The following is a 27669-nucleotide window of genomic DNA, read 5'->3' as shown; positions in this document are numbered from 1 at the left end:
GTGCAGGGATCAGAGGTGAGAAGGACAACCCCAATCTTCCTCAGCCTCCTGAGAGAGGGCCTTGGTGGCCATCCTGGACTGGCCACAAGAGCCTGAGCCATGCCATGCAGACAGAAAGTCACCTGTGAGACTGAGGGACACTATCACAAGACTGGAAAGTGGGATCTTTTGGCAGGCAGAAGGGGATGGCAAGCTAGGGCGTGGTAAAGGGTTACAGGGTGCTGCCCTCTGCATGGGAGCTCACTGCAGTCTGGGCAGTTAAGACCAAGGCAGGACCCAGATGACAAAAGGAACCTTCTAGTTTCCTCCCTAGTTGTTCAGCAATGCTGCACAGGCAGAAAAGGAGGCAGGGACCATGGCCTAGAGCCACAGCCAAGTACAGTGAGGGTCACACAGTGCCACTGCAGCCCCAGAGTGGCCCTGAGGACAGCTGGGTGCAGACAAGGGTGGCGTGGAAGCAGGCATGCACACAGAAGATAGGAAGGGGAACCGGCATGTGGGCTTGTCTGCCTGGCTCCGTCTCTGCCCTGCCACTTCCACCACACCTCCCATGGGCCAGATAGTGTGTGGCTGTGGTTTCACAGGCTCAGCGCCAGCACTCAGGCAGTGTTCTGAGCTGAAAAGCTCACTCAGAGGGGTGAGCACATGGGGCCGCTGTGAGCAGTACATTCTGGAGCGCCCACTTGCCTCCTGCTTATCTGCCCTGCCTAGGTGTAGAGGATGTTCTTCTCCATCTTCCTTCATTGCCTGTTTTGGCCCAGAAGAAAAAATCACAGGGTAGGTATGGGAGGAGGGTTCCAGAAGTTTCAGAATGTTTTTCTTCTTAACAGACCTGTTACTACCAAGGACGAAACTGAGTCTGAAAATCCTGTGGACATGACGTGGCAGAGCTCTACTTGAATCTGGGATGGACTCCAAAGCTCATGCCCATTCTTCTAGATGTCCTTTTCTCCCTGGAATTCAGTAAGGGCCTGAAGTCCCACACTGCTTTGTTCTCTCCAGAAAGGTAAGACATTCTCAAAGCTTCAGAAAACAAAGCAATTCACAGGATTCTTTTGATGGGGGTATGAAATGGAAAAAGTGGTAGAAAATGCTTTCCCCAAGTGCCAGACCAGCCCTCAATCCCAGCCTCTGGCCCGTGCTCAGCTTTAAACTCACCCAGGAAGCACTGTTCCTGCAGCACTCTTCAGCTACGGCCCTGGCATGACCATCCTGGCTGAGCTGCTCCCTTTCCAGGTGTGCAGTCACCCATGGTTTGTCCCAGCCACACACATCTAGCTCAGCTCCCTAACATCTGTTCTCACTGCCCCACCAATTCAGAAATGAGATGTGAGCCAGAAGGGACTGAGAATCTAGATCCGGCTCTTCAATCACAATGGGAGGTGTGCCTGGGAGGTTGGGATCTGCCAAAGGTAACAAGCAGAGGCAGCCCCTATTCCCCACCCATCAGATCACAGCCACTGCACTTCTGTGTTCCCCTGTATTCTGCCAGGGTTCCAGGAAGAAGGGGCCTCAAACCACTCTACAAAGCAGCCCTTGCTTTGTTACCAAACGCTAACCCATACTCCAAATACTAGGCCTATAAGCTTGCTCCTCTGGCCCCCTAGGTCTACTGCCCACCAGGCTACATGCCAAGGAACCCCGTCTTGAGACCCTAGTTCAGGTGCTGGCCCCTGACCCTCATCTTGTTAAGGGTGAAAGCTAGCCACTTCCAACAGCAAGGGCTTTGGAGCTCCTCACCTGGGTTTGGGGACCTCCAGGGGACTGCTACCCATCCTGAAAAAGTTATCAGAATGGTTTGAGGATGAGGAGCTGGAAGACCTGGCTTCCACCAGCCCCTGGTGGGAAGGCAAGTGGTCCTCTGAGGGTTGTGGCCGGTTCCAGAGGACACTCTGTGGAGAGGATGAGTGGCTCTTCCTCCTGCAGTGGAAGGAGCAGGGCTGTGAGCCAGGGGCCATAGCAGGCAAAGCCCTCTGCCCACCCTCACTGAACTTCAAGCCCAGCCTTTACTTCCACTGGGAAATCATCACACGGGAGTAGGTAAACATTAACTCTCTCTCCAGCTCAGGGCCATGGGCAGCAGGGCTGGGTTTTTATGGAGGGACTGTGGCATCCAAATCACACCAGCCTACTGGCCTCGAAGTATGTGCTAGAAAATGATTCCTCACAGTTCAGTCACTGCCCACCTCCGCATGTTATGCAAAATCTTTTTTTTTCTAAGAGACAGGGTCTCATCATGTTGCGCAGGCTGAACTCCTGGGCTCAAGTGATCTTCCTGCCTTGGCCTCCCAAAGTGCTGGGATTTCAAGTATGAGCCACTGCTCAGGACTTTGTTATGCAACATCTTGGGCCATTTGTCTAGGGTGAAAGTCATCAGGGTCTCAATTTCACGAGATTCTCAGAGGAGCTGACCCTCAAACAAGTTCCCAATTCCCTATCATACACCCACCTTTTTGGTTTTCTTTTTCCAAAACAGCCCCCTATCTCCCCTGCAAATGATACAAAGGAGTTCCTCCAATACCAGCCTCCCCTGCCCCCTGCCCTACCTGCCCAGCTGCTTCTCCGTCCCACAGGGAGCCATGGCCCTTTATGCTCCTGGGCCACCACAGGCAGTGCCCTTCACCAACCAGATGGCTGGCTTCTGAGGCCCAGTAGAGACAGCAGGAGCATGGAGCTATCCTCTCAGCTCTTCTGTTGGGGGCCCCCTTTGTTCTTGGGGCTCCGGCCTGGCTCCCTGGTGCTGATGGCCCTGGGCCACAGCTGTGAGTGACCTGGGTCCCAGTCTGGCCCCTTACCAAGCTGCCTGAGTCGGCGCTCCTGCTGGGACCAGCTCCACGGCCTCATAGGTAAAGCTTCCAGCGGCTCCTGGGGAACTCTCCATGACCAGGGAGAAGTCGCTGCCAAGGCTGGTGGTGCTGCCACGGTCCTTTCGTCCTAAAAGAGGCCAGTGCCATCAGTCAGAATGTTCTTCTCCCACTACTGGTCCCCCACCTTTTCCACACCACAGAACTGGGGAAAAAACTCCTTGCACAAACAGTTCCTGCCTGATCTGTACTCGGGAAGATGCAGGGAGGAAGGGAAGTCTGTCGGGGCCCAGGACTCACTCAGCATGCAGATGTCTTCCAAGGTGAAGCCTGCATCCCGGGCTGGCAAACTCTTCCTCCTGGAAACAGAACCTGGAGCAGTAAATTCCAGATCTATCTGGGGTCTTATTGTCCCCCAACTCCCAATCCTGCCTGCCCTGGAAAGTGGCTCAACTCACTGGCAACTCGTGGAGACGTTCTACTCTAGGAAGTGTTATAAAACACCAGGCCCACTTCTAGGACCCACCCTGCAAGGCTCTGTCCAACACACAGGTGCAGATTTCTGAGGCCAGCAAGGTCTGCATCCTCCTTATCAGCTTGTACCCTCAGAGTTCAAGTCTTGCCCAACATATTTGTAGCTCGGATTAGGAAGGTAAACCAACTCAGGGAAGACTCCAACTCTCACAAGGCAGTTGCCAGCCAAGACTCCTGCATTTCCCAGGCCAGAAGCAGCCTTCTGCCCCTTTGTAGGGGGCTGCAGTGTTCAGCCATGCCTTCTGCTGAAGGGCATGGAGGGCAAGAGTTAGCTTGGGTGCACCGGGAGTTGAGAGTCCTACTCTCGGGCTGGCTTCTTCCTGCAGCAACACACCTGTTCTCTTGGTCATCAGAGACCACTTGTCTGTCCCAAAGCCTGTCTGCTAGTATGACTCCAAGTTGACCCCAATATGGCCTTCTCTGCAGAAGAGCCTCTTCACCAGGGGCCCTCAGCAGGGACCCCTAGGCTGGCCTCAGAGCGAAGGCAGGAGGGAGTACTAGCCCAACAAGCACGGAGGCAGGGCGGGAACGAGGTCGCCAGCCTCTGCCTGCCATGGAGCAGCCCTTCTCAGGGCGCCCTGGCCCAGGATGACACTTACCTCTGGGTTTTCAGAGCAGAGAACTCCTCAGAGGTGATATGCTTCAAAAAATTGAAGCAAAAGAAGAAAATCTAAAGGAGAGATCAAAGAGCAATGTTCAGTGAGAAGAACCGAGGTGGCAGAACTCCCAGGAGAGGGCAGCCAGCCACTCAGGTCAAGGTCCCCACTGGAGAGTGACCCTGCTGTGGGACTCTGTGGGTGTGCTGGTCCATAAATGGTGTGGGTGGTACAGAGGCCTTCAGGGCCTGACACGTGCATTTGGGATGGGGCAAGGAAGGAAAGGATTTCCTTCCTGGGATTGCCAGAGATTAAGCCAGCAATTTTACAAACCATCGTCAAATTCAACAAGTTGTGTTCTCAAGTGGTTAAAAAGGATAAAGTGAAACAGTGCCCTCTCGCCTCTTCTAAGATCCCCAGGGAGAGAAGCTAACAGGGAAGGACAGCTGGGAGAGAGATGACTTGGGCACAGGGAAAACAATGGACGAGGCAGGAACATAATGGAAAGGAAAGGAATCACATTTTTTAGGGGAGGTGCCCAGAAATACTGGTTCAGAACTGGGGGAACTGGAGGTCTGAGTTCGAGCCCTTGGCATCTCTCCATGTAGTCAAGAGGCGCTCCTCTTGTGTGGCGGTGCGGGCAGCCGCTATCTGGCCTGGAGCCTCCCTTGCTGAGAGGAGCTGTGAGGGTCAGGTCTTAAGTGTGAGGCAGGCACAGGCAGGAGGTTCCTGATCCCAGCCGCAACCCCACCTCCATGAGCAAATTCTCTTCTCCCTTCCAGCCACTGCCTAGCCCAGGGGCCTCCAAGAAGCACACACCAGGCTTCCATTTCTGTGGTGATTCCCAAAGGCCTGGCCATGAGCCCCTCCTCAGAGAAATCCTCACCTGGCATCCCATGAGCCCCATGAGTTCCTTATCTCTGTGTGCCCAGGCAAGGAGCTGCCCCTGACAAGGAGAGGGCTGCCCAAGTGGGGTCAGGATGAAAATGATGTGTTACATAAGATTAAATAGGTGTTTTCACCACAGATTTTGTAGCCTTTGATATGCTAATATGTTCACTGAACCTCAAAGGTGAGGTGGGGAGAGGACACAATGATGTTTAATTAATAGGCCCCGGGTTTTTACTTTGGACACATCAGTGTCTGGATTGTCTGGGGGGTATCAGAAAGGTCCTCAAGATGGAACACTGAAGCTGAGGAAGGCCTCTTGTCTACACGGAGAGACGCCAAGGGCTTGAACTCAGACACCACTTGGCTCAGCCCCACTCTCTGAAGGCAGATATAGTCTGCTTTGTAGGGGAAGGGAGACTACATGGAGGGTAGAATGTCCTGGAGCTCTGGGAAAGTCCCAAAATAAGAGGCTACAAAGAGGCTTTTTGAAGCACTGAATTCAATGCCAAAGTCACTGCCTCTGAGGGAGTTCATGGAGGCCTCTGAGGAACAGGCTTTGAGCTCTATAGCCCTGGCAGACGCGATAAGTGTTCAGAAGAAGAGATTTGGAAGGGGAGAGGAGCAGCTGAGATGGAGGAACAAAAGGAGGAGGCACGAGATAAGATGCCCAGGAAGGAAGCAGTCTCACGAGGGTGAGAAAGACGAGAAAGACGTTTTTTTGGGAAGATGAGGGAGTGGGGGCCAAAGAGAAGGAGCTGGAACTATGGGACAGCTTCCATGCTGGGCATCTGGACTCATTCTCCTAGTGAGGTCGCACACTTGACACCAGGAGACTCAAGGTGAAGCACATCACCCAACATCATCCAGGCAGTAAGGGGACCAACTAGGGGACACACTCAGAAAACAGGCACTAACAGGCAAGGCCTGCGGAGAGTGGCCGACAGAATTCGGGTGCAGAGAAGGTGATGGGCATGGGGGAGAGTGCTAAGTACATGGGAAGAGGAAAGAGGAGGCAGTCCAGAGGAGAGGGGACCTGGAGGCAGCCATCGGGGGCAGGACCCTGCTGCTGGGCGCCCTGACATTGAAAAGTGGCTGAAGGGTGTGATGGAAGCATGGAGAAAAGAAGTGCTGCTGCGTTTTAGCTGCAGAGACAAGGGGCACAGAAAGGACTTGTAAGATGGTTCCAGAACTGAGCAGAGAAAACAAATGGCCTGTGAGAGGGAAGATCACAGGCAGCCAAGGCCACCATGTAACTGCTCACCCTGATGTGTGGGCATGTATTCGCTCCACGGCACAGGCTCCCGAGGCCCAGAACAGAGAGCTACTGTGCTGGTGCTTGTCCTGCCATGCTGCCTCAGGAGGAGAGGACAGGGGGTCACATCCCTGCATGCCGGGCAAGGAACTGCCCCAAAAACATGGAACGCAGACCGACCACCCCTGCCCCTCTTTCGGTGCTGAGCTGTGTCCACAAGCCATAAGCAGTACTCACCTCCTCCCCTTTGCTGAGCCGATCTACCAACATGTGCCTGAAAAAAGGAGGGTGGAGAGGCAAAGTCAGCAGCACCAAGATGAGAAGGCCAAGGGGACAGGGTCACCAGACACAGACTGTGTCACTGGCACCAGCGTGGCAGGTGGGGCGTGATCAGCAGCTTCGGTCCTTCTTGAGGGGTGGAGTAATCCTTACCTCTGACCCCTGTCAAGGGAGCCACCACACCACTCACATATGGAAACTGTTACCAGCGCACCAAAACTGGACTCCCTCAAAGGCTTACCCGAAGAGGAACCAGTCATAGGCCACAGTGAGGTAGAGGATCTCAGCGGGCTTCAGGGATGTGTGGATGAGTCCATCCTGGAAGAGACCATGGAAGACGTGACAGAGCCCTCTTCTCGTCCCAGGAGCTGAACCATAACCAGACCCAGTGACAACACAGGCTGAGGAACACCCCAAAGGACAGGGTTAAACACACCTGCTCTGAGTGATGGCATCCCCTGCCCCAATCTCTGTCTGGAGACAATCCTAAAACACCCGAAGAGTAGAGCTTGGTAGGGGCCCATTCATACTCACAGCCCACAAGGAAAGGCGCAAGAGGGAGATGAAGAGGGGGGTCCGATCCCAGCCTGAGATACAGTGTACCAGCAGCCCACTGTCATCTACTCAGGAACCACAGAGAGAACCAGACATGGGCCAATGAGCAGGGAAGTACCACCACCTGGGCCTGGCGGGAGGGAGCCAGGCCCCCGCAAGCATCTGTCTTCTGGAATGGCCTCCCCACGGATCTTCTCCAGCCTAGTCCCAGAAAGGGGTAAGTGGCAGGCCTCTGGCTTTGTAGCCTCCTTTCTTCCTATTGGCTATACTTCTCAGTGTACTTCTGGGGATACAGTGCGGCCTACACAGTCTACTCTGCCTAAGTCATTTAGGTGGGGCTGACATCCCTATCCAGTTTCTCAGAGGGCATTACAAGTATTTTTTTGGCAGCGGGTGGGGAGATCATAACGAATTCTTAATTTTGTTTTCCAGGATTTTGAGGACATGGAATAAAGCTACCAATGGACAAGTCCCATTTAGTCTGTGGGATTCTAGGGACTCCCTAAATCCCTCCCACAGCACAAAAGTTAGGTGTGTGACCCCAACAATCTATAGTTGGGGTAGAAAGAATTGGGAACTCCCCAAGGGTGCAGTGGCTTGAGGGCTCCGGAGAAGACAGACTCACCATCACTGTTAACTAAGGAAAGCAGCAGCTTCAGGTAGTTTTGTGTTTGTTGCACCAGGTCCCAACTCTGTTGGAGAAAATAGAGAAGAAAAGGGGTCTAAGAATGGACATGAACTCTGATTTAGAATTTTAAGGATTAAAAAAATAAAATGCCAAGAGTTATTCTGGGGCAACAAGTACACAAGGCCCTTGGTCATGGGCAATAGGTTTTGAATCCCAGATAATCTGGGACATTCATATTCCAGCTCCAGCAGCTCCTTCCACCTCTCCTGGCAACCCTCAGCCTGTGGACGCCCTATTCTTGTGCTCTGACCCTATGTGAGAATGAAGAACAGAAAGGGATGCTGAGGCCAGAGTGACCCACAGCCCCCTGCCCACATTAGGGTTCTCTAAGTGCTGGACTCCTGGTATAGCTGTCCAGGAAGTCAGTAAAGGTAAATGAAGAGCCATGAGGCTGTGGCCAATGTCTCCAAATGGCCACTTAAAAAGATTCATTCCTTCATTTGCCATCACATCACAGAAACGAAAACATCAACCTTTTCAAACATGCTTCATTTGCTTTTTATTACTATTTACTGCACACTATCTTTTGATGAATAATAAATGGAGTCTGTCTGGCAGGGAAAGTCTTTTAAAACAGGAGGCTCATGAAGTGGGAGATGGAAAATTGAGCAAAAGCCTTAAAGAGATGAGAAACCCTGTTCTAGCCCAAGTGCAAGGTCTAGCCCAGACCCTCTGAGAAACAGCCCACTTGGAACCTGGAACTCCATGGAGGGGCCTGACCCAGTTTTGCGGCACCCTTTTCCCTAGCTGGGGCAGCCTCTGTTCTCTTAAGATACAATTGCTTAGCAGTGTTCTGGGGCTGTGCAGAGAGGGTGGCGCATGCCAGCGAGATAGCACTTCCCAGGGGGAAGGGGAACACGGCACCTGTAATTGGAATGGCTTTCCCAGGAATTTAAAACAGGCTCATTTACCTGACCCTCCCATGCCCCCAGAGAGTTCTGACCCACTTTTAGTGGCTCCAGAGACAGGCACTGCAGTGCTGTGCTAATAAAGTCATTATCAGTAGTTGCACAAGGGGTCTCTCAACTCATCTGGCTCAATGTGTCAGACACACTCACTGCCAATGGAGCAGTGATTCTCACAGGGCAAGGAAACACAGGAGAGGGAGACAGGAGCCACTCTGTACCAAGCCCAGTGTCAGGTGGGCTGTGGAAGACTGCAGCAGACAGGGAGGGCAGGCCCCGCCAAGGACTAGAGAGCTGCGGAGCGCCAGCCACCATAACAGCTGCCTCGAGGAGATACTGACCATCAGGGAGGGGCAGCAATTTCCCAGGGCTGGGGCAGGAGCTACAGGCTGGGGAGGGCTATGCTGGTAGAGAACCAAGGTCACGTGGCTGAGCTGAAGGATAAATCCAGCCCTGCCAGACTCCAAAGATTCCACATTCTTAATCATATCCTACGCTGTAGGTACTCTTCTTAAAACACCAGAGTAAGAAGCAAAAGTCTGAGGGGACTGCTCAAAGTGAGGACTGGGGAGATATGCTAAAAACTAGGCTCATGCCTGACTCTCATCCTATGTGCTTCATGAAAAAGTCTCTGGGAGCTGAGCTGAACGCCACACCTCTGCTTATGTTTCTACGCCTGGAGCACTCTTTGTCCTGGTTGGCAAACTCCTTTTCATCCTTCAAAGGCCTTGCCCAATTATCTTCTCTTTGGGGCTTCCGTGACTACTGGTCAAAACTATAATGTAGGTGATGGTTATGTTATTGCCTCTTTTCCTAGTCTAATCCCCATGAGGGCAGAAGCTGCTTTGGCATTTCTGCATCTCTAAGGCTTAGTGTTCAAGGACTAGGAATCATTGCAGAATGTTCCTTGCTGCCTGTTCATAGTTGGGGCAATGCTGAGTGCCTGAGGAGCAGCAGCCCCAGGGAGGGGTCTTAGGACACAGATAGAAGGGGCGTACCTCTATGGTACTCAGTCTGGTTACGTGGAGGGGAGCAAGACACACGCATATTTCCGCAACTGCTCCTACCATTCATTCATTCAGTGAACCTCACACTGCATGTCTCCTGAAGGGCGTGGCACCAGGTGCACAAGGGAGAATATGACTTCAGCCCTCATGGAGCCATGGGAGAGGGAAGATAAAGCAAACCACTGCAGGTGTGCAACTAAAAGGAGACCTCTAGGATGCTGTGCAACCATGTGACTGGAGAGCCAGGCCTTATCTGTAGGGACATCAGAGAAGGCTTCTCAGAGATGGTGACGTGAGACAGCATAAGCAACAGAGAAAGGAGACACGTGTTTCTGGCAGAGAGCCTTAAAGAGATGAGAAACCCTGTTCTAGCCCAAGTGTACGTGCAAATGTGGAAAGGGCCGCCTTCTTAGGGAGCTGAAGGGAGGCCAGTGAGGCTGCAGGAATATCAGCTCGTCACAAGAACAGGCAAGACCAGACTGCAAGGAGCTGGGTAGGCCATGTACAAGTTCTTGCATTGTATTCTGTGGAAAATGGGAAGTCAATGGTAGGTTTTAAGGCTGGGGTGACAATGATGAGGCCCCATGCTCAGCTGCAAGATGCATTGAGACAGCAGTGGCCTGAGCTAGGTACTGCACAAGAGATGAGGGCAAGGATTGCAGTTGCACCAGAGGCAGAGATGAGAGAACCGATGGGAGCTGGTGATGCATGTGGGGGAAGCAAAGAACTCGAGTTTCAGGTGTGAGCATCTGGGTAAATGGTGGGCTATGGTCAACTCTACTCTGGACAGCTTGAGTCTGAGGGGCCGCCTGAAGGGACATGTGCGAAATGTGATGCAGGGCCGGGCGCAGTGGCTCACACCTGTAATCCCAGCACTTTGGGAGGCTGAGGTGGGTGGATCACCCGAGGTCAGGAGTTTGAGACCAGCCTGACCAACATGGAGAAACGCCGTCTCTACTAAAAATAAAAAATTAGCTGGGCGTGGTGGCACATGCCTGTAATCCCAGCTACTTGGGAGGCTGAGGCAGGAGAATTTCTTGAACCCAGGAGGCGGAGGTTGGAGTGAGCCCAGATTGCGCCACCGCACTCCAGACTGGATAAAAAGAGCAAAACTCTGTCTCAAAAAAGAAAAGAAAAGAAGGAAAGAATAGGAAAGGAAGAGAAGCGAAGAGAAAAGAAAAGAAAGGAAGGAAGGAGGGAAGGAGGAAAGGAGGGAAGGAGGGAAGGAGAGGAGGAGGGAAGGAGGGAAGGAGGGAAGGAGGAAAGGAGGGAAGGAGGGAAGGAGGAAGGGAGGGAAGGAGGGAAGGAGGGAAGGAGGGAAGGAGGGAAGGAGGGAAGGAGGGAAGGAGGGAAGGAGGAAAGGAGGGAAGGAGGGAAGGAGGGAAGGAGGGAGGGAGGGAAGGAAAGAAGGTAGGTAGGAAGGTTATGCAGGTATAGATGAGAAAGGCCTGGCTGTGGGTTCATGGTGTGGACGACGGATGAGATCACCTGGGGAGATGGTGAAAAGTAACGAGGTACCAGCACCCAGGGCTTTGTGGGCAGAAAGGGCAGAGCCCACAACTGGCCAAGGAAGAGGATGTTAGGAGTCCCAGTGAGGCAAACGGGTTGAGCAACACCAAAGAGGTGGCTTCCCAGGAGGCGTCTTCAGGCCTGGAAGTTTATCAGTGCTCACTTCCCTGAGTTAGCTAGCTAGCAGCCTCTTCATAATTATCACTACAATCTGTCTGGTATTTCAGTTCCGGAATCACTTTCAAGCAGTGATCATATTTGAGCCTGGCACAACTCTGAAATAGGTACTGCCAACACCACTTTCAGGGTTAAGTGAGGTCATTTGCTCAAGGCCACAGAGCCTTGCAGGAAGGGCCAGGCAAGCTGGGACCTAGATCCAGGGCCTGCATCTACTAAGCAGAGCACCTCCTCACATGCGCAGGACCCCTTCCTAAAGAGGCAAACATTCTTGGTGGGACCAGTACCAGGAACTGTCACATCTCATTTGCTGAGTAGTTCATCAGATCCAGTTTGTACCTGCATAAGGAGAAAAAATGGTGCCAGAAGGGACCAGAAAGAGGGTGGCTTGGGGCAACGTCTAGTTGACCTCTGCATGCAGTAAAGAAAGAAGGAAGCCTGCAGGTTCTTTTATCCACTCAATCTGTCTAGGCACTGCCTCAGACATGAGACCACAGCACAGGCACCCCAAAACTGTTCATTCTCCAGGCTTCCAGACCATAACAAACAACTGGCCTGTTTTCCTCCCCAGTGCTCCCTCTCTTGCAAACACCTGCATAGGGGAGATCTGACATCACCCTACTTTATACATTCAAACAGTTGCTGTGAGCATCTACCTTGTGATTAGGGGCTAGATATAGAGAGATAAAACAAGATGGATCTTGCTGCTATCAGGACCACAGAGTACTAACATTGGTGATCTAGGAGTACCTAGTTGATTAACAGATGGGCCAGCCTTTCAAAGAAAGAGAAATCTCAAGGCTGGGTGGGAGCTGTCCAGACCTGGGGACAGGGAAACTAGCAGGGAGGCAGAATGCTTTCTGTTGTTTACTGGCTCGGTCTTTCAAGTTCTAGGCTCTGTGCCTGTTTCTGTGCTGGGATGCACAAGCTGTGGATCCCCGTCCTCCAGGATTTCAGGGAAGCAGATCTCTAAATCAGTGACTACAGCTCAGTGGAAAATTCCATGACGGATATACCCAGGGGGTTAATGGGAATATAGATGCAGGCATCCAACTCGCCAGGGATAAGGAAGAAGCAGATGAGGGAAGTCTTCCTGAAGTAGACACTTGAGCCAAAGCCTGAAGGGCAGTATGTCAGCCAGACAAGAGGAAGCTGAGAGGTGGCAGCCAGGCAGAAGAACAGGACATGGGGAAGGTCGCAGAAAAACAAGACTACTTGTTCTGTCTGAAGCAAGTGGCAAGCAAAGCTGCTGGCAGCCTTCAGACTGTGTGGGCTAAGGGTGGAGAGATAGATCTGGTAAGACTAGGGGCCCCTTCCACGGTGCGCAGTGACGGAGGACAGCATGGTGGAAGTAATTTTAACGTTTCTATAATCAAATGAGGTCAGGCAGCTCTGTACTTCCTCTAGCTGAACACGCATTTAAAAGGAAAAATGAAAAAGTAACTAAAGCCCAGATCTGGAATAGCAGACTCTATGAGGTCCTCTGGAAACAGAACCCCTGGTGGATGCAAATCTTTGAATGAGTCACGTTCAGAAAGCTTTGATTTTCTGGGCCATGAGCAAATCAGGAGATAGTTAAACGGACACGCAATTCCTCCTGTCTGAGAGGTCAGAGGGCCAAGGGCATCTGAGGGGACAAGCCAGTCCATCAGGCAAATGCACAAGGGCCTTGTGGGGCAGGCAGCAGGGGTCCCCTTGGTTCCCACCCCCTTATCCTGCCCTCAATGCTTGAGTCAGGCCCCTCACCTGATACTGGCTCCAGTCAATGTTCAGAGAGTGAGTCAGGAAGTCGGGGATGCTCAATGGGGCATCAACGTAGTCCTGGAGACAGAAAGACACCTGTGAGATGTGGGCTGGCTACCAGAAGAGGCTGAGGTAACGGGGAACCTTGCAGTCCCAAGGCTGTGACTACCACAGGCAGCGCTTGCCTTCTCCAGGCCAGACACCTGTGCTACCTGGGAGTGACAGCTTAAAAATCAATGTGACCAGATCATTACAGCTGAGTGGAGTTTTTCAGTCAGACACTGGTTGGTTGTTGCTGAAACAGGCAAGGTCAATATGTATTCAGCTTCCGGCAGGTTTCCCTTAGCCTGCGCCTACAGGCTGGGAAAGGAAAAGAATGCTGACCCTAGCCTTTACACAGACAGTAGAGAAAGGAAGGGCTTTTCCTGAAAAATTCCCTTAAACAAAAGAGAAATAAAGGGGAGAAGAAAGTATATATGACAAAAAATTTAACATGTATATACAAGGAGAGGAGGGAGCGAAAGAAAGAATGAAACTATCAGGGAAGAAGGCAGAAAAGAAAGAGGGAGTTATTTTCCCAAAAAAGACTGCTAGCTCTTCTTTTTGGTCTCTCTTTACAAAGAGACATAAGACCCAAGATGATGTATGTTATTGCTCATACCTGCTTCCAGTTAAATATGAGCCCTTCCGCCATGTAATCTCGATCTTTATATTCTTTGAAAAATTCACAGCCTGGAAAAGAAGGGCAGAGTTATGCCACCTCCCTTCCCAGCCCAAAGTGTTCTGAGACAGCCCTGGCCAGACCTAGAGCCCTGAGCGCTGTGGACAGAGGGAGCCACCAGCTCACATTTCTCCAAACTAGTGGCTCCAGTGAGGCCAAGGCTGACATGGTGGGCAAGAGCCAGGGGCGAGCCTCCAGAGCCCCTCTGGTTTCCTGGCTGCATGCCTTTTCTACGAGGCACCGCCTGCTCTCAGCCTCTTTGTAACTTTCTCCATCTATGCTCACTGATCACCAGTCACTTCCCCAACATTGCAAGTCCCTTTGTCCTACAGGTCTCTGTAGTGCCAATCCCTGTAAACAAAGTCATGACGTACCACTGCAGCCTAGTTGCAGAGGATCATTCTTCCTCATCTCTAAAATGGGGCAAATAATGGTAGTCTCGCAGGCTTTTAGTGAAGACTGAACATCCTAACATACTGGAAAGGACCATGGACAGTGCCTCAAACCTGGTGCTCAAGAGACACTGCCATGCCCAACAAAGCAAGCAAAGAGGCACTTTTCTGTATTATTTGGTGGAAAAATCATAAGTAACACCACCAGGATAAGCCTTCAGGAATAGAGAGAAACAATGGAGAGAATAGGGCTTTGGCAACATTACCAGCTTCAAATCTCAGCTTTTCACTTAACACAGTGACGCTGGACAAGTTGTTTAATGTCTTAGAGAAGCCTTGATTTTCTCATTTGTAAAATGGCTGTTTAAGGATGACATAATACATATAAAACACCTAGCACAGTACTGGTCCAAGTGGCACTCACACTGCCACTGCAACAAGAGCCCATGGTGCTGGCCCACAGTTTGAAGTCGACTGCTTTGCTCTGCACTTGGGGTTGGCAGCCTTGGTCAGACAGAATCCGTTTTGCCTCCAGACTGTGGCCTGCCCCTGCTGAGTCTAACCACAGCACAGTGAGCATCTGGGCCTTCAAGGAGCTCCTGGTGGCTTCAGGAAATGTGGTAGGAGAACACACTTGGCTAGCCGTTACTTGCAGTTATTCTCAGCACCCAGGGCCTCTACACAAACTTCAGAGGGCACATGGCTTTGGCCACACCTCCAAGTCTGGTGAAGTCCCAGAAGGCAAGAAAACAATCATCCAAACTCAGGAGAAGTAGCTGCAAAGATTCCATGGAATGTCACAGCAACTCTTGGGTCAAGTTCCTGTCTGACATCACCTCGGGGAAGATAGGAAAGCTTCTCTAGAGACCCAGCCCATGTTTTCCAGAAGTGGTTTTCATCCCATACACATCCTACACTCTAATCCCCAGACCTCGAGAAGTCTGCAAACAATCCTCAACCATAACACTTCAGCCTATTCTTGGGAGCCTCATTGGGAGAAAGAAGAATTATAGATCTCAGACAGAGGCCCTGAGTTATGAGCCCAGGTTTAGAAGAGACACCAAGTATCCCTCAGAGCTCTTGTGACGTGCTGTTTCTCCAACTCTAGCTGCTCAAATCAATACTGCGGGCCTTAGGCTGAGCTCAGACCCGCCTAAAGATGCAGAAGCAGTTTTTATGAGAAATGGACAGAATTAAAATAGACTCTACTCAGGGCAATGCCTGATGTTCATTACCTGAACAGGCTTCTGAACCACTTTCAAGCAACAGGGGAGGGACCAAAAGCAGACTGAGAAGAGCCATTCACTCAAGGAGGAAACAAATTAGATTTGTGCTGCAGAGGGCCCCATCTATTTCGGTGTGCTGAAGAAATGATCCCAGGATACTTCTCATTTCCAAAAGCCCAAGAGAGTTTGACACAGCTAGAACTAAGGCTATTTAGTACCTGCTTGGGCCTCGAAGTCATCGTAAGGCTCAACTGAGATTCCTTAAACAGCATCAAAGTGCAGCCCATGGCTTGGTTTGGATAATCGTAATTTTATTTCTTTTTCTTATTATAAAGTAATACAAGTATGCAAAAAAACACAAGAACACAAGTATATCAAATAAAAACTGATTCTCCTGTTCCCCTTATCAGGGTGTACAATGGTGTCTCTCCCCATCTCCAGCTTTTTAATTTTTATTGATCCTCATTACCCACCCCAACACACATACACTTAGATGCAGTACATATAAACCTTGGTCTCTTTTGATGCCTTTTGTAACAAAAAAAGTTTTGGGGAAAGCATTCAGACATCTTAACATTTTGGCACATTTCCTTCTTCCTTTTTAGTAAGCACATTTTCCTTTACTTAGTTGAGAGTGTACTATGTGATTCTGAATCCTGCTTATCTTAAGCTCTGTGACGTTTTCCATGTCAAAAAGTTTAAGCATTTTCTAATTTTCTTTTCTTTTTTTTTTTTTTTTTTGGTAGAAACAGACTGTTGCTATGTTTCCCAGGCTGGTCTTGAACTCCTGGGCTCAAGCAATCCTACTGCCTAGGCTTCCCAAAGTGCTGAGATTACAGGCGGGAGCCACTGTGCCCAGCCCATTTTCTATTCTTCTACAATTATGCAATATTTCATCCTACTGACGGATGTGCCATCATTTAATCATTATTCTGATTCATGAAAACATTTCGTGCTTTGCTATTACAAATAGACATTGTGATGAACGTCCTCAGCACCAAGTTGGCTCAATTACATACTAATGACCAATTATCAGAAAAATACCTGGGTCAAAGGGTGCTAACATTTTGGGAGTCTTGTAACAAGTTGCCTAACTACAGCAGAAAGGACACTGCATTACTATTTTGGAGCAGTGGTATTTATACTTCTAGCAAAACTATTTTTTCCAAACCAAGTCCTACTTGGAACCTAAATTTAAAATGAAGAAAGTGATGCCTGGTTCCTCAGGCAGTGCAATCCTGCAGACAGTTCAGTCTGTGGAACCCCCGAAGCATCTCCTGGGAGTTGGAAACTGTGTCTGAAAAGCAGCTACAGAGTTATGCAATGGTTCCAATGTGAACCCCCTTATGTAGGATACTCCTGTCAGAGTGTAGGTCTGATACTCTCAAGCTCACCCCAGCATCGTTATCATCATCATCTACATCAGCCCAAAGGTGCTTTTAGGGAAGAGGAGGTTCCCTGAGTCTTTCTTTCCCAACTACTCATCATTAGGTCTGTTATTTACAGGACACCTGTTATGGATGGGTCTGGCACTTCATTCTGAAATGAGCACCATTATCTTCATTTTATTAAGGAGGAAACTGATGCTCAGAAGGGTTACGAGACTTGTTCAAGGAGACAGTGCTAGGGCTGGGATTCCTGCCCAGTTCTATGTGGCACCAAACACTATGCTGGCAGAGAACAGTGCACAGACCCAGCGGAAGTCCCCTGTAAAGGTGCTGGGTTACCAGGGGCTGGAGTTTGGATACTACCAGCTTGCACCTGATGAGACACCCCCGTCCCCCTTGCAAGGCACTAGATGAACCTGCCTGCCCTTTCTCATGGCTATGTGGGCCCAAAATTGAGGAGATGAGGTCCAACACAAAAAGGCAGATGCTTGTGCAAGGTTTTAAGGAGAAAGAGTATATTACTCCCTGTTGTCTGCTGACAGCATCTTGCACTGATGTTAGAGCTCCTTGGCCTCCCTTGCTAAATAGGTAGATATTTCCAGAAAGCTTGAATGCTACAAACTAGACTACCAGCTTTAATATCCAGTGCAGAGACTACAGCCCTGGCCACAGGTTGAACACACTTTCATGTGCAAGAGACAAATGCAGCTTTGTGGATACCAATGTGCTTCGCAACATGGTGTGGCCACTGTCCAGTTGCTGGGAACATAGCAATTATGTGTTCTTCTACCACCAGAATAGCCTTGCCTGGGGCAATTTCCACAAATAACTCAATCACTTCAAGACATGCACCCAAAGGATGACATCCACTCAGGCTAGAGCAGCAAGTGTAGCTGCTGACACAGACTACTAATAATGTCATTTTACACTTAAACAGTACTTTCATGCACAGAGCACTTTTATATAAATCAAAACTCTGAGCTACATTGTTCCAAGTTCCTGAAAAAACTTGAGCCTTGGAAGGGTAAAGTACGTCACTCAAGGCTAGTACCAGTGACAGTACTCTGTCACATGAGCAGAAATGGAAAAGGACTACACATGTCTCTGTGGCTAGTACCAGTGACAGTACTCAAACCCTAGACCCCTTGAGTGGAAAGCCCCTTCTCCAGGACACTATCCTACACTTAGCTGGCCTGTAACTGGGAACCAAAATGTCCTATGCTGCCTGACACAAACCCTCCAAGAAAGCTCCCTGGACACCATTGTACCTAAGTAGAGAGGGCTTGCTCAAGGCCCCCCGAGGTCTCCAGTCCTAGGACGCCTGCCACTAGATGAGAGCTCCCTACCTGGATATGGGATGGAGAGGAGAGTGAAGTCGGCATAGCGCTGGGCTTTGTCCACCTTCTCAGAGGAGGTTACACTACAAGACAGGGACACAATGTGTTACAGCATCACAACACACACACACACACACACACACACACACAAACACACACCATTCCTCAAATAAGGATTATAACCACAAATGAAGCTTCTGCTAAAAAACTATTCTTCAATGTTAACAATTTCCTTTGGCAATGCCTACTCTGTACAATTAAGAATTCTAACTTTGGCTGGGTGAGGTGGTTTGAGGTGAGGAGTTCGAGACCAGCCTGGACAACATGGTGAAACCCCATCTCTACCAAAAATATAAAAAAATTAACTGGGTGTGGTGGTACACTCCCATAATCTCAGCTACTCAGGAGGATGAAGCAGGAGAAGTGCTTAAACCTGGGAGGCAGAGGTTGCAGTGAGCCAAGATTATGTCCAGCCTGGGCGACAGAGCGAGACTCCACCTCAAAAAAAGAACTCTAACTTCTCTGCCCCTATTCCAATGTATCAAGTAAGGGAGATTACTCCCCCTCTAATACTACAGCAATCCTCAATCAGAGCCTAAAGGTGCAGAACCACCTTCCACCTGACCCCGAAATGCACATGGTATAGCCACTCTAACCCAGGAGTGAGATGAGAGCCAAAAAATATAATCCTATGGGAATCCTTTTTTTTGCTCTCCTGTTTTCAAGCCCACTTCTAAACAGGGTGAACAAACAGCATCCGAAAATAAACACTAGGGACTCTAACAGATAAAGGAAGGGAGGAATAAGGCAACATTCTGATCTGCAGATAGGTGAGTTCTGACTTTAGTCTCAGTGTGCCTTATTTTCTAAGACCACCTTTTAGGATAATTAAGACATCATTTAAAAACAAACAAAATTTTGGAAAAAGCTCCTATAGTCTCATCACTAACCCAGGCAATATTTTTTAGTTTTGACTTCTCATATTTGAATTTGGTCCCTATGTGTTTTTACATAATAGCAGTCGCTGAAGTAAAATTTGAATATATGCTGATTTTTTTGTTTAATTTTAAAAGAAATCCTAGGACCAGACACGGTGGTTCATACTTGTAATCCCAGCACTTTGGGAGGCTGAGGCAGGAAGACTGCTTAAGGCCACATGTCTGAGACCATCTTTGGCAACAAAGACCCCATCTCTATGAAAAATAAATTTTAAAAAATTAATAAGAGATTCTAATTTGCCACACATGGCATAGAACTTGGAGCCAGAAATAAAAATTACAGAGATATGTAAGAGAAGATGGCAGTAGAGCACTGGGGAGAGACTAATGGATTCCTCAGTCACTAACATACAACCTGAGCAAGCTATTTAAGTTCTCTGTGCTTCAGTATCTGAAAAAGGGGGACACTGGTACCTGTTTTGCAGGGCTGTCTGAACGACAGTGTGACAATGTACAGAAAGTCCTCTGTAAGGAGGCCAGCACACAGTGACAACTACATACTAACGCCAGCCCTGCAAATCTGTACACACTGCCTCTGCTCATTTTGTGGTGGGTGCCTGTACTTACTTCATGCCAAACTTCACCTTCTTGTTCTCCACCATCAGGTCACAGATGTATTTGACTGACAGGTATCGAAGCAGCTTGATGTCGTAGCCTCTGACCTTATCAAAAAGATGTGTGTCACCACTTCTGAAATAAAGAGCCAGGGGGAGAAGTTACATGGCATGTTCACTCAGAGGAGCGTAGGAGTGGGCATTCATTCAGGGAAGTATGGATGTCACTTTTCTCCAGAAGCTGGGGCATGTGCTAGGTAGATGCATGGGTGCCAAAGAGGCCAACTGGTTTCAGAGAGGTTGCAGGGAAGGTGACTTTCTAAGAGATTACCCCAGTCTCTGGGATGTATTTCAAAGAGGAGCAATTTGCAGGTGGAAATGGAAAAGGACTTCCTGGCATTGCTGGACATTAAGCCAAAAGACTCAAGATAATCTCAGGGTTCTAAAAAGCAGCAGGCTGGTGGTTGATAGAATCTTTCAGTTGCCATTAGAGTTGATCTCCTCCACCCCCTCCTTTTCCCCCCATTTATGACCATTTTTAGCCACATGACTTGCTCATAATGTAACAGGCTGAAATTCTTGTAGAGATAAAGTTTTTAGAGCTATTTTATCAACTGATTATGAAATACTAGCAAGTAAATTCCTTCTACCTAGCAGGCCAATGAAGCAAAGTTAAAGATAAAATGTTTCTATCTCAATGCTGCCTTTTGATCAGCCCTACAGATTTAGGCAGCAGAAAGCATAAACAGTCACCATTACTTTTTTATTTTTTAATCCACACTGCTTTGTTGCCCCCAGCAATCTCTTTGCCAAGAACAGTATATGCTGAAGATGATGACCTGGCTGGGCAGAGGTCACCTGATCTAGGGAGAAGAGCCAAACATTCTTGAGCACAAGCCAGAGCCGCTGCTTTCAGAGCTAACAGGCAGAACCCGGGCATAGCAAGATGCCCTTTCATGAACTAAACTATGATTCGGGAAGCTGATTTTAACAAGGGTGCTTGTGTGCATTCCAGAGATGCTTGTCACCAGTTAAATACTTTCCGTGTGGTACAGACCATGCAAAGGAGCTTTTCTAAAATATCCTGTAGTATTGTTTTCTAAAAACATTTGGGAAGGGGATAGGAAGAGTGTAAACCAGCCCATTTCCTCCTTTTATAGGGACTCCAACTCCTGTTCTGTACCAAGCTTTTCTTAGGTATAGCACCAATCATGCAGCTGTGAAACATCTGATCTCCAAATGTGCCTTCCAGGCTAGACCTCGTGTCTCCTATGTATGGACTGTAGCCCTTGCCCTGTGCCTCAGTAGTACTAGGTGTACTGGGTGAGATCTGGCAGGTTGGTAACATCATAGCTGCAAACTGGCAACTCTGTGGGGGCTTTAAAACAAATATAGATGTCTGGGCCCCATCTCAGGCCTGCAGCACCAGGAACCCCAAGAATGGGACATTCTCTCTGAATCCAGATGTGCAGCCAAGATGGAGACAGACTGCTCAGGTATTTGGATGCTACCCAGTGGACTTCAACAACCCTATTTCAGGGACACAGACTTGGCAGACAGAAGGGAAAAAGACCAATCCACTCACCTGAACCAGTGACAAACACACACAGACAATATGAACATGCCGTCTCTGGCCAGACACCCCATCCCCAACACAAGCCCCTGACCAGAGCAACCCGGCACTGACCGAACAGCACAGTCCTCCTCCGTGACGTCCTCCACATCTGCCCAGGCATCATCTGCACCCCCTGCCAGAAAAATCTATCTGTCAGTACTGAGGCTGTGACCCAGGGCTCCACACAGGGGCTTCCTTATCAGCCTCCTTCCCTATAGTGCCAAGGGTGGGCTGGGCCAACTTGGCTCCACTCCTAAGGACACACTATGCCCCCATATGCCTGGTAGTTTTCATCTCAAAGGTGAACTCCTGTTTGTCTCCTGGTCCCTGATCAAAGGAAGGCCCCTGATCTCCACCCAGCTCACTCAGACCCTCTGCCTATACTACTATGGCCATGGGTAACTTTTGTTTTGAGACGGAGTCTCGCTCTGTCGCCCCTAGGCTGGAGTGCAGTGGCATGATCTCAGCTCACTGCAACCTCGGCCTGTAGCTGGGATTACAGGCATGTGCCACCATGCCCGATTAATTTTTTTTTTTTTTTTTTTTGAGATGGAGTATCACTCTGTCACCCAGGCTAGAGTACAATGCGCGATCTCGGCTCACTGCAACCTCTGCCTCCCAGGTTCAAGTGATTCTCCTGCCTCCGCCTCCTGAGTAGCTGGGATTACAGGCATGTGCCACCATGCCCGGCTAATTTTTGTATTTTTAGTAGAGACAGGGTTTCACCATGTTGGTCAGGCTGGTCTTGATCTCCTGACCAGGTGATCCGCCCACCTCGGCCTCCCAAAGTGCTGGGATTACAGGCATGAGCCATGGCGCCCAGCCCAGGTATCTATTCTCTATGACTGGGTTCTCATTCTAGGTCAGAGGATGCTGTTCGACATTCACCTGAGAAAAAATAGTTGTAGCCTGAGCGTCCATACAGCTCTCCCCATCCAGCCAGTGTGGCCGACCTGCAAATGTGCTAGGAGAGAAACAGCATTTTCAGGGTCAGATGGTTTTCTGAAGCATGCACAGTTGAAGGAACACCTGGGACTCCTATGATTCTTCCAGGCCAGCGTAATGGGCCCAAGAGCACTCCCTTAAGTTCAGCATCAAGGCTGCCACAGTCAGTCAGAAGATGCCCAGAATCAATCCACAACCTCTACCGAGGGAGTCTCACTCCCAAACAAGGGGTGCCAGTGTTACCAACAGGATTGGATTAGATAGGGTGGTTGTTGCATGTGTACCACATCCTGGACAAGGTACTGAAAAATCCACCATCTACTCAGTGAATTTCAAAACAAGCCTATGAGGGAGATGTAGCAGGTGGCATGCATTGGTGCTGTTTCACAGATGAAGAAAAGAAAAGCAGGCTAAGAGGTTAAATGATGTATAAGGTCATATAATGAGGGGTAAGCTGGGATTTAATCCAAACCCACTGACCTCTAAAGCCTGTGTGCTTACTGTGATTTGGAACTGTTTAGTGTAGAGGGGAACAACCTTTGTAGCGGCAAGAAGGAGATGAGAAATGCTTTAGAGCTTTCTTTTCATCACTGAAGGGAATATTCTAAGTGAATTCTAGAAATCAGGCAATTGGCATGAACTTCAATATCTAATTGTAAGGCTACTTATTTAAATAAATTGTTTGCTGCAATCTAGTAGGGTAGGGGGAATGGGAAGAGATACCTGGTGATGGGGAGGCAAATCAGCCCAAGTTTAGCTAAAGGCTAAAAGAACATGGCCCTGTTATACTACAGTGGGGAATGGGGAAGTTGTGAGGTGACAGACAGGGAGTGAAGTGCACTGCTGAGCGGGTCACACAAAGTGCTTTGGAAAGTCGGTCCCTGGAAGACTGCAAAGTACCATCTGAAGGCTTCTCCTTCTCTATCTGTAAGATAATGGGAAGGAAAGTTTTGCTGCTAAACCAAAGAGTTGGTGCGTGAGAACGACTAGGTTACTTTCTGGCTCTCCCTGAGGTAGCAGCAGCCTAGGGGTGGGGACAGCAATAGAAAAGTTACCTGCATATATATAACCTGGGACAGAGCAAAGGACTTTATTGGTACCAGGGCAAGAGCTGGTTTGTGGAGAGGTTGTCCTGGAAGCCTATGAGAAGGACTAGGGCTAGTATTTCTGCTGGCCTCAGTAGGATGTAACTCCAGTGAGAGCCACTTAACTTTCTGTGGGTCTAAAAGCAAGCTGAAAATCTGATTAAAAACTATCAACTGTCTCCTGGAAAAAAAAAATGTACACATCATAATTTACTTACATTTCCAGGGACTTCTGGACTCTCCCAAGTCCACTGATGAACCTATCCCCAGACCCTCTTAAAAGCCCTTGCTTTAAAGGAATCAGCCACGTAGTAAGGAGTAAAGTGGATGCTTCCACAGGAAAGGGCTGAGGACCCCTAAGACTCCAAAGAAAAGGGGGAAGTTTGGTTTCCAAAATTCAAGATGTTGACAGGGTGTGTGGCTGCCTGTTCCACTGGCATATGTATCATGGCCACCCTCCCCGCTTCATCTAAGCTGCTGGCAGCTGACCTCACTCTCCTTTGCATTGTTTCTGTTACATCTTGCAGAGCAGACGGCTGCCTTCTTTTTGGCTGTTGAGTTCTGAGACCCTTTTTCTGTTCCCAATTCTTCTTCTACATCCCTTCTATTGACCTTGTCTTTTTAGTAATTGAGGCAGCCAGACCCAGGCAAGAAGACCCCAGAGTTACATGGAGAAGAACACGTTGGCCAAGTCCCCAAGCGGGGCACAAGCCTCTTCAGGAAGGCCCCTGGGGGAGGGCTGACCCTTCTTGATACACACCTGTTCCTTTGCCTCATGTTTCTGATTCATAACCCATCATCTCTGTCCTTTAAGCTGGTTTCTGACTGAAAACCCAAGAATCTTCTCTATTTACCTAGTTAAGAATGGCCTCCAATTCTGCCTGTGGAAAAGCACTCTGTAGGATTTGCTAATTTAGTAAGTAACCTCTGACCTCTGCTCCCCACCTCTTAAACGAAAAGAAAGATGAATTGTTCCAGTTTCAATGGTCCAAAAGCCAGACACAAGTGTTTGGGGAGAAAACAGTCTGAGAACTTACCCTTCAATGGTTGAACTGAGTTTTGAAAAAAAAAATTTTAATATATTTTACTTAACCCATCATATCCAAGACATTATGTCAATATGTCATGACTTTTAAAATGAGTATTTTACATTTTTTCTATTAAATCTTCAAAATTTGATGTGTATTTTACACTTAAAGCATACCTTAAGTAGGATGCGAAACTTTGGGCATTGGCTGGGCATGGTGGTTCACCCCTATAATCCCAGCACTTTGGGAGGCCAAGGCGGGCAGATCACTTGAGGCTAGGAGTCTGAGACCAGCCTGGCCAACATGGTGAAACTCTGTCTCTACTAAAAAGACAAAAATTAGCCAGGTGTGGTGGAACGTGCCTATAATCCCAGCTACTTGGGAGGCTGAGGCACAAGAATCGCTAGAGCCTAGGAGGCGGAGGTTACAGTGAGGCAAGATGGCACCACTGCTCTCCAGTCTGGGCAACAGAGAGAAACTCTTGTCTCCAAAAAAAAAAAAAAAAAAAACTTTGGGCATTTCAAGAGAAATGTGGTTCCATTTCAAAGTTGTTTTTAACAACAACAAATTTTTATATCGCTTCAAGTCTTAAAAATTAAATTGAAGCCAGGCACGGTGGCTCACTCCTGTAATCCCAGCACTTTGGGAGGCCAAGGCGGGTGGATCACAAGGTCAAGAGATTGAGACAATCCTGGTCAAAATGGTGAAACCCCATCTCTACTAAAAACACAAAAAATCAGCTGGGCATGGTGGCATGTGCCTGTAATCCCAGCTACTCAGGAGGCTGAGGCAGGAGAATTGCCTGAACCCAGGAGGCGGAGGCTGTGGTGAGCCGAGATCGCACCATTGCACTCCAGCCTGGGTAACAAGAGTGAATTCCATCTCAAAAAAAAAAAAAAAAAAATTAAATTGAAATGAAATAAAATATAACCCTTGGTTCCTCAGTTGCACTAGCCACACTGAACTGAGTTTTGAAGGAAGCAGAACGCAAGCATTTCTTTTTCCTTAAATGTTAGACTCAGGGGGTATGTGTGCAAGTTTGTTACATGGATATACTATGTAATGCTGGGGTTTAGGCTTCCATTTAACTGATCATCCAAATGGGGAACACAGTAACCAACAGGTATTCTTCAACCCTTGCCTCCTCCTCTCTCCCCTTTCCGGAGTCCCCAGTATCTACTGTTTCCACCTTTATGACCATGCGTACCCACTATTTAGCTCCCACTTATGAATGAGAACATGTGGTATTTCATTTTCTGTTTCTACTGGAAGCATTTAGGTTTTAAAAATTTTTGTAGTTACATGTATTTATTTATGGGGTACATGAGATATTTTGATACAGGCACACCATGCGTAACAATCACATCAGGGTAAATGAGGTATCCGCTACCTCAAACATTTATCGTTTATGTTACAAACAATCCAATTATACTCTTATTTTTAAATGTACAATAAATTATTGTTGACTATAGTCACCCCGTTGTGCTATCAAATACTAGATCTTATTCATTCTAACTATATTTTTGTACCCATTAACCATCCCCACTCCTCCCACTTGCCCCTGACAGTAGCCTTTCCCTGTCTCTGGTAACCTAATTCTACTCTCTATCTTCATGAGTTAAATTGTTTTAATTTTTTTAGCTTCCAAATAAGTGAGAACATGTGAAGTCTGTCTTTTTGTGCCTCACTTATTTCACTTAACGTAATGACCTCCAGTTCTATCCATGCCGATAACAAATGAGAGGATCTCACTCTTTTTCATCACTGAATGGTACTCCACTGCATACATGTACCATATTTTCTTTATCCATTCATCTGTCGATGGACATTTAGGTTGTGGAAGCAAGCATTTCTTTCTTTTTTTTTTTTAATTTATTTTTATTTTTTAAAAAATAAAGATGGGGTTTCACCATATTGTTCAGGTTGGTCTTGAACTCCCGACCTCAGGTGATCTGCCCACCTTGACCTCCAAAGTGCTTGGATTACAGGTGTGAGCCACTACACCCGGCCAACAAGCATTTCTTAATACACCTCTCTCTCTTCCTCAACCTGGCAGAGGTTGGTAGCCCTAAAGTAGTGTTGATAACAATGCTGCCACCATCATACAAGTTCCTAAGTGTCTACTGTGAGTAACATGTCTGACTTGACAAAACTACACAGGCCTCTCTGCTACAGGACTTCTCAGAGCCTTAACTATATCAACAAACATTTATCAATGTACTTCATGAATCTAGTATGCAGTATTTCTAAGTCTTGACAGGGAATGCTTTTCACAAGCATATCCTTAAACTACTGTTTATGAAAACACTGGTTGGAGTATCTCCTGTGCAACTAATGACAAGCACTGTGCTGCAGAGTGGTACTCTTTAAAATGAAGCTGCAGGTCGGCACAGTGGCTCACGCCTGTACTCCCAGCACTTTGGAAGGCTGAGAAGGGCAGATCACCTGTCAGCAGTTTGAGACCAGCCTGGCCAACACAGCGAAATCCTGTCTCTACTAAAAATACAAAAATTAGCTGGGTGTGGTGGCGTGCTCCTGTAGTCCCAGCTACTGAGGAGGCTGAGGCAGGAGAATAGCTTGAACTCGGGAGGCGGAGGTGGCAGTGAGCCGAGCTCGTGCCACTGCATTCCAACCTAGGTGACAGAGGGAGACTCCATCTCAAAAAAAAAAAAAAAAAGCTGCAATAACTGCTGGGAACATGAAACCTTTTCCAAAGTGACAACACCTTTAAGATCAGTTTCTAGGACCTAATTTCCATACATACTTTTCCCTAAAACTGATCTGCCCAAGAAAGCCTTTGGGAGAGTCTCCCCTCCTACCTCCCTTTCCCAATTGCTCTTTTCCTACTTTACAAAAAAGGCACATCAGGGACTGAGACAACAGTCTCTCCCCACTGACCTGCCCTTGACCACTGAGGCACTCAGACACCAGCTAACGAAATGAACAGACAAGGGCCAGGCGCAATGGCTCACACCGATAATCCCAGCACTTTGGGAGGCCAAGGCGGGTGGATAACAAGGTCAGGAGATCGAGACCATCCTGCCAATGTGGTGAAACCCCATCTCTACTAAAATACAAAAAACAAGCCGGGCATGGTGGCACACGCCTGTAGTCCCAGCTTCTTGGGAGGCTGAGGCAGGAGAATCACTTGAACCCGGGAGGAGGAGGTTTCAGTGAGCCAACATTGCGCCACTGTACTCCAGCCTGGCGACAGAGCGAGACTCCGTCTCGGGAAAAAAAAAAAAAAAAAAAAAAAAGAAATGAATAGACTGAATTCCTGCTTCCCTTCCCTTCTAAGGCTTCTTTATTCGTCCACTCTTCCTGGACCAATTTCCCCCAATTGCTACTTGCATTTGGGATTTCCACACTCTAACATCACAATGGCTCAGCTAGCAAACACAGAGCCACCTTCCGTCTCAGCGTTCAGCCTTCTTCATTCA

At 48.5% G+C, this 27669-nt stretch overlaps 1 protein-coding gene across 8 annotated transcripts in view; it reads right to left on the bottom strand.

Moving 5' to 3' along the window:
- MTMR14 (myotubularin related protein 14) overlaps positions 1 to 27669 on the bottom strand; it is a 50791-nt gene that overhangs the window by 10505 nt on the left and 12617 nt on the right. For 4 of the 8 annotated variants that reach the window (XM_012471381.2, XM_012471389.2, XM_012471395.2 and 1 more), the window contains 14 exons: positions 22060 to 22135; positions 21244 to 21304; positions 19570 to 19692; positions 18014 to 18087; positions 13602 to 13672; positions 12944 to 13018; positions 7537 to 7603; positions 6891 to 6976; positions 6598 to 6674; positions 6315 to 6351; positions 3938 to 4008; positions 3105 to 3163; positions 2796 to 2934; positions 1741 to 1920 (listed from right to left, as the gene is read on the bottom strand). In XM_012471381.2, coding sequence (XP_012326804.1) covers positions 1741 to 1920; positions 2796 to 2934; positions 3105 to 3163; positions 3938 to 4008; positions 6315 to 6351; positions 6598 to 6674; positions 6891 to 6976; positions 7537 to 7603; positions 12944 to 13018; positions 13602 to 13672; positions 18014 to 18087; positions 19570 to 19692; positions 21244 to 21304; positions 22060 to 22135 — 1196 coding nt within the window. The remainder of the gene's footprint in view (positions 1 to 1740; positions 1921 to 2795; positions 2935 to 3104; positions 3164 to 3937; positions 4009 to 6314; positions 6352 to 6597; positions 6675 to 6890; positions 6977 to 7536; positions 7604 to 12943; positions 13019 to 13601; positions 13673 to 18013; positions 18088 to 19569; positions 19693 to 21243; positions 21305 to 22059; positions 22136 to 27669) is intronic. The other 4 variants (XM_064361964.1, XM_064361965.1, XM_012471402.2 and 1 more) reach the window with 3 other exon arrangements.

This window comes from Aotus nancymaae, unplaced genomic scaffold, assembly GCF_030222135.1.
Source record: "Aotus nancymaae isolate 86718 unplaced genomic scaffold, 86718_ANA_hifiasm-v0.15.2.pri h1tg000046l, whole genome shotgun sequence".
Lineage (NCBI taxonomy): Eukaryota > Metazoa > Chordata > Mammalia > Primates > Aotidae > Aotus > Aotus nancymaae.
Note: the sequence above shows the minus strand (reverse complement) of the source record. Positions and strands in the feature narration are given on the sequence as shown.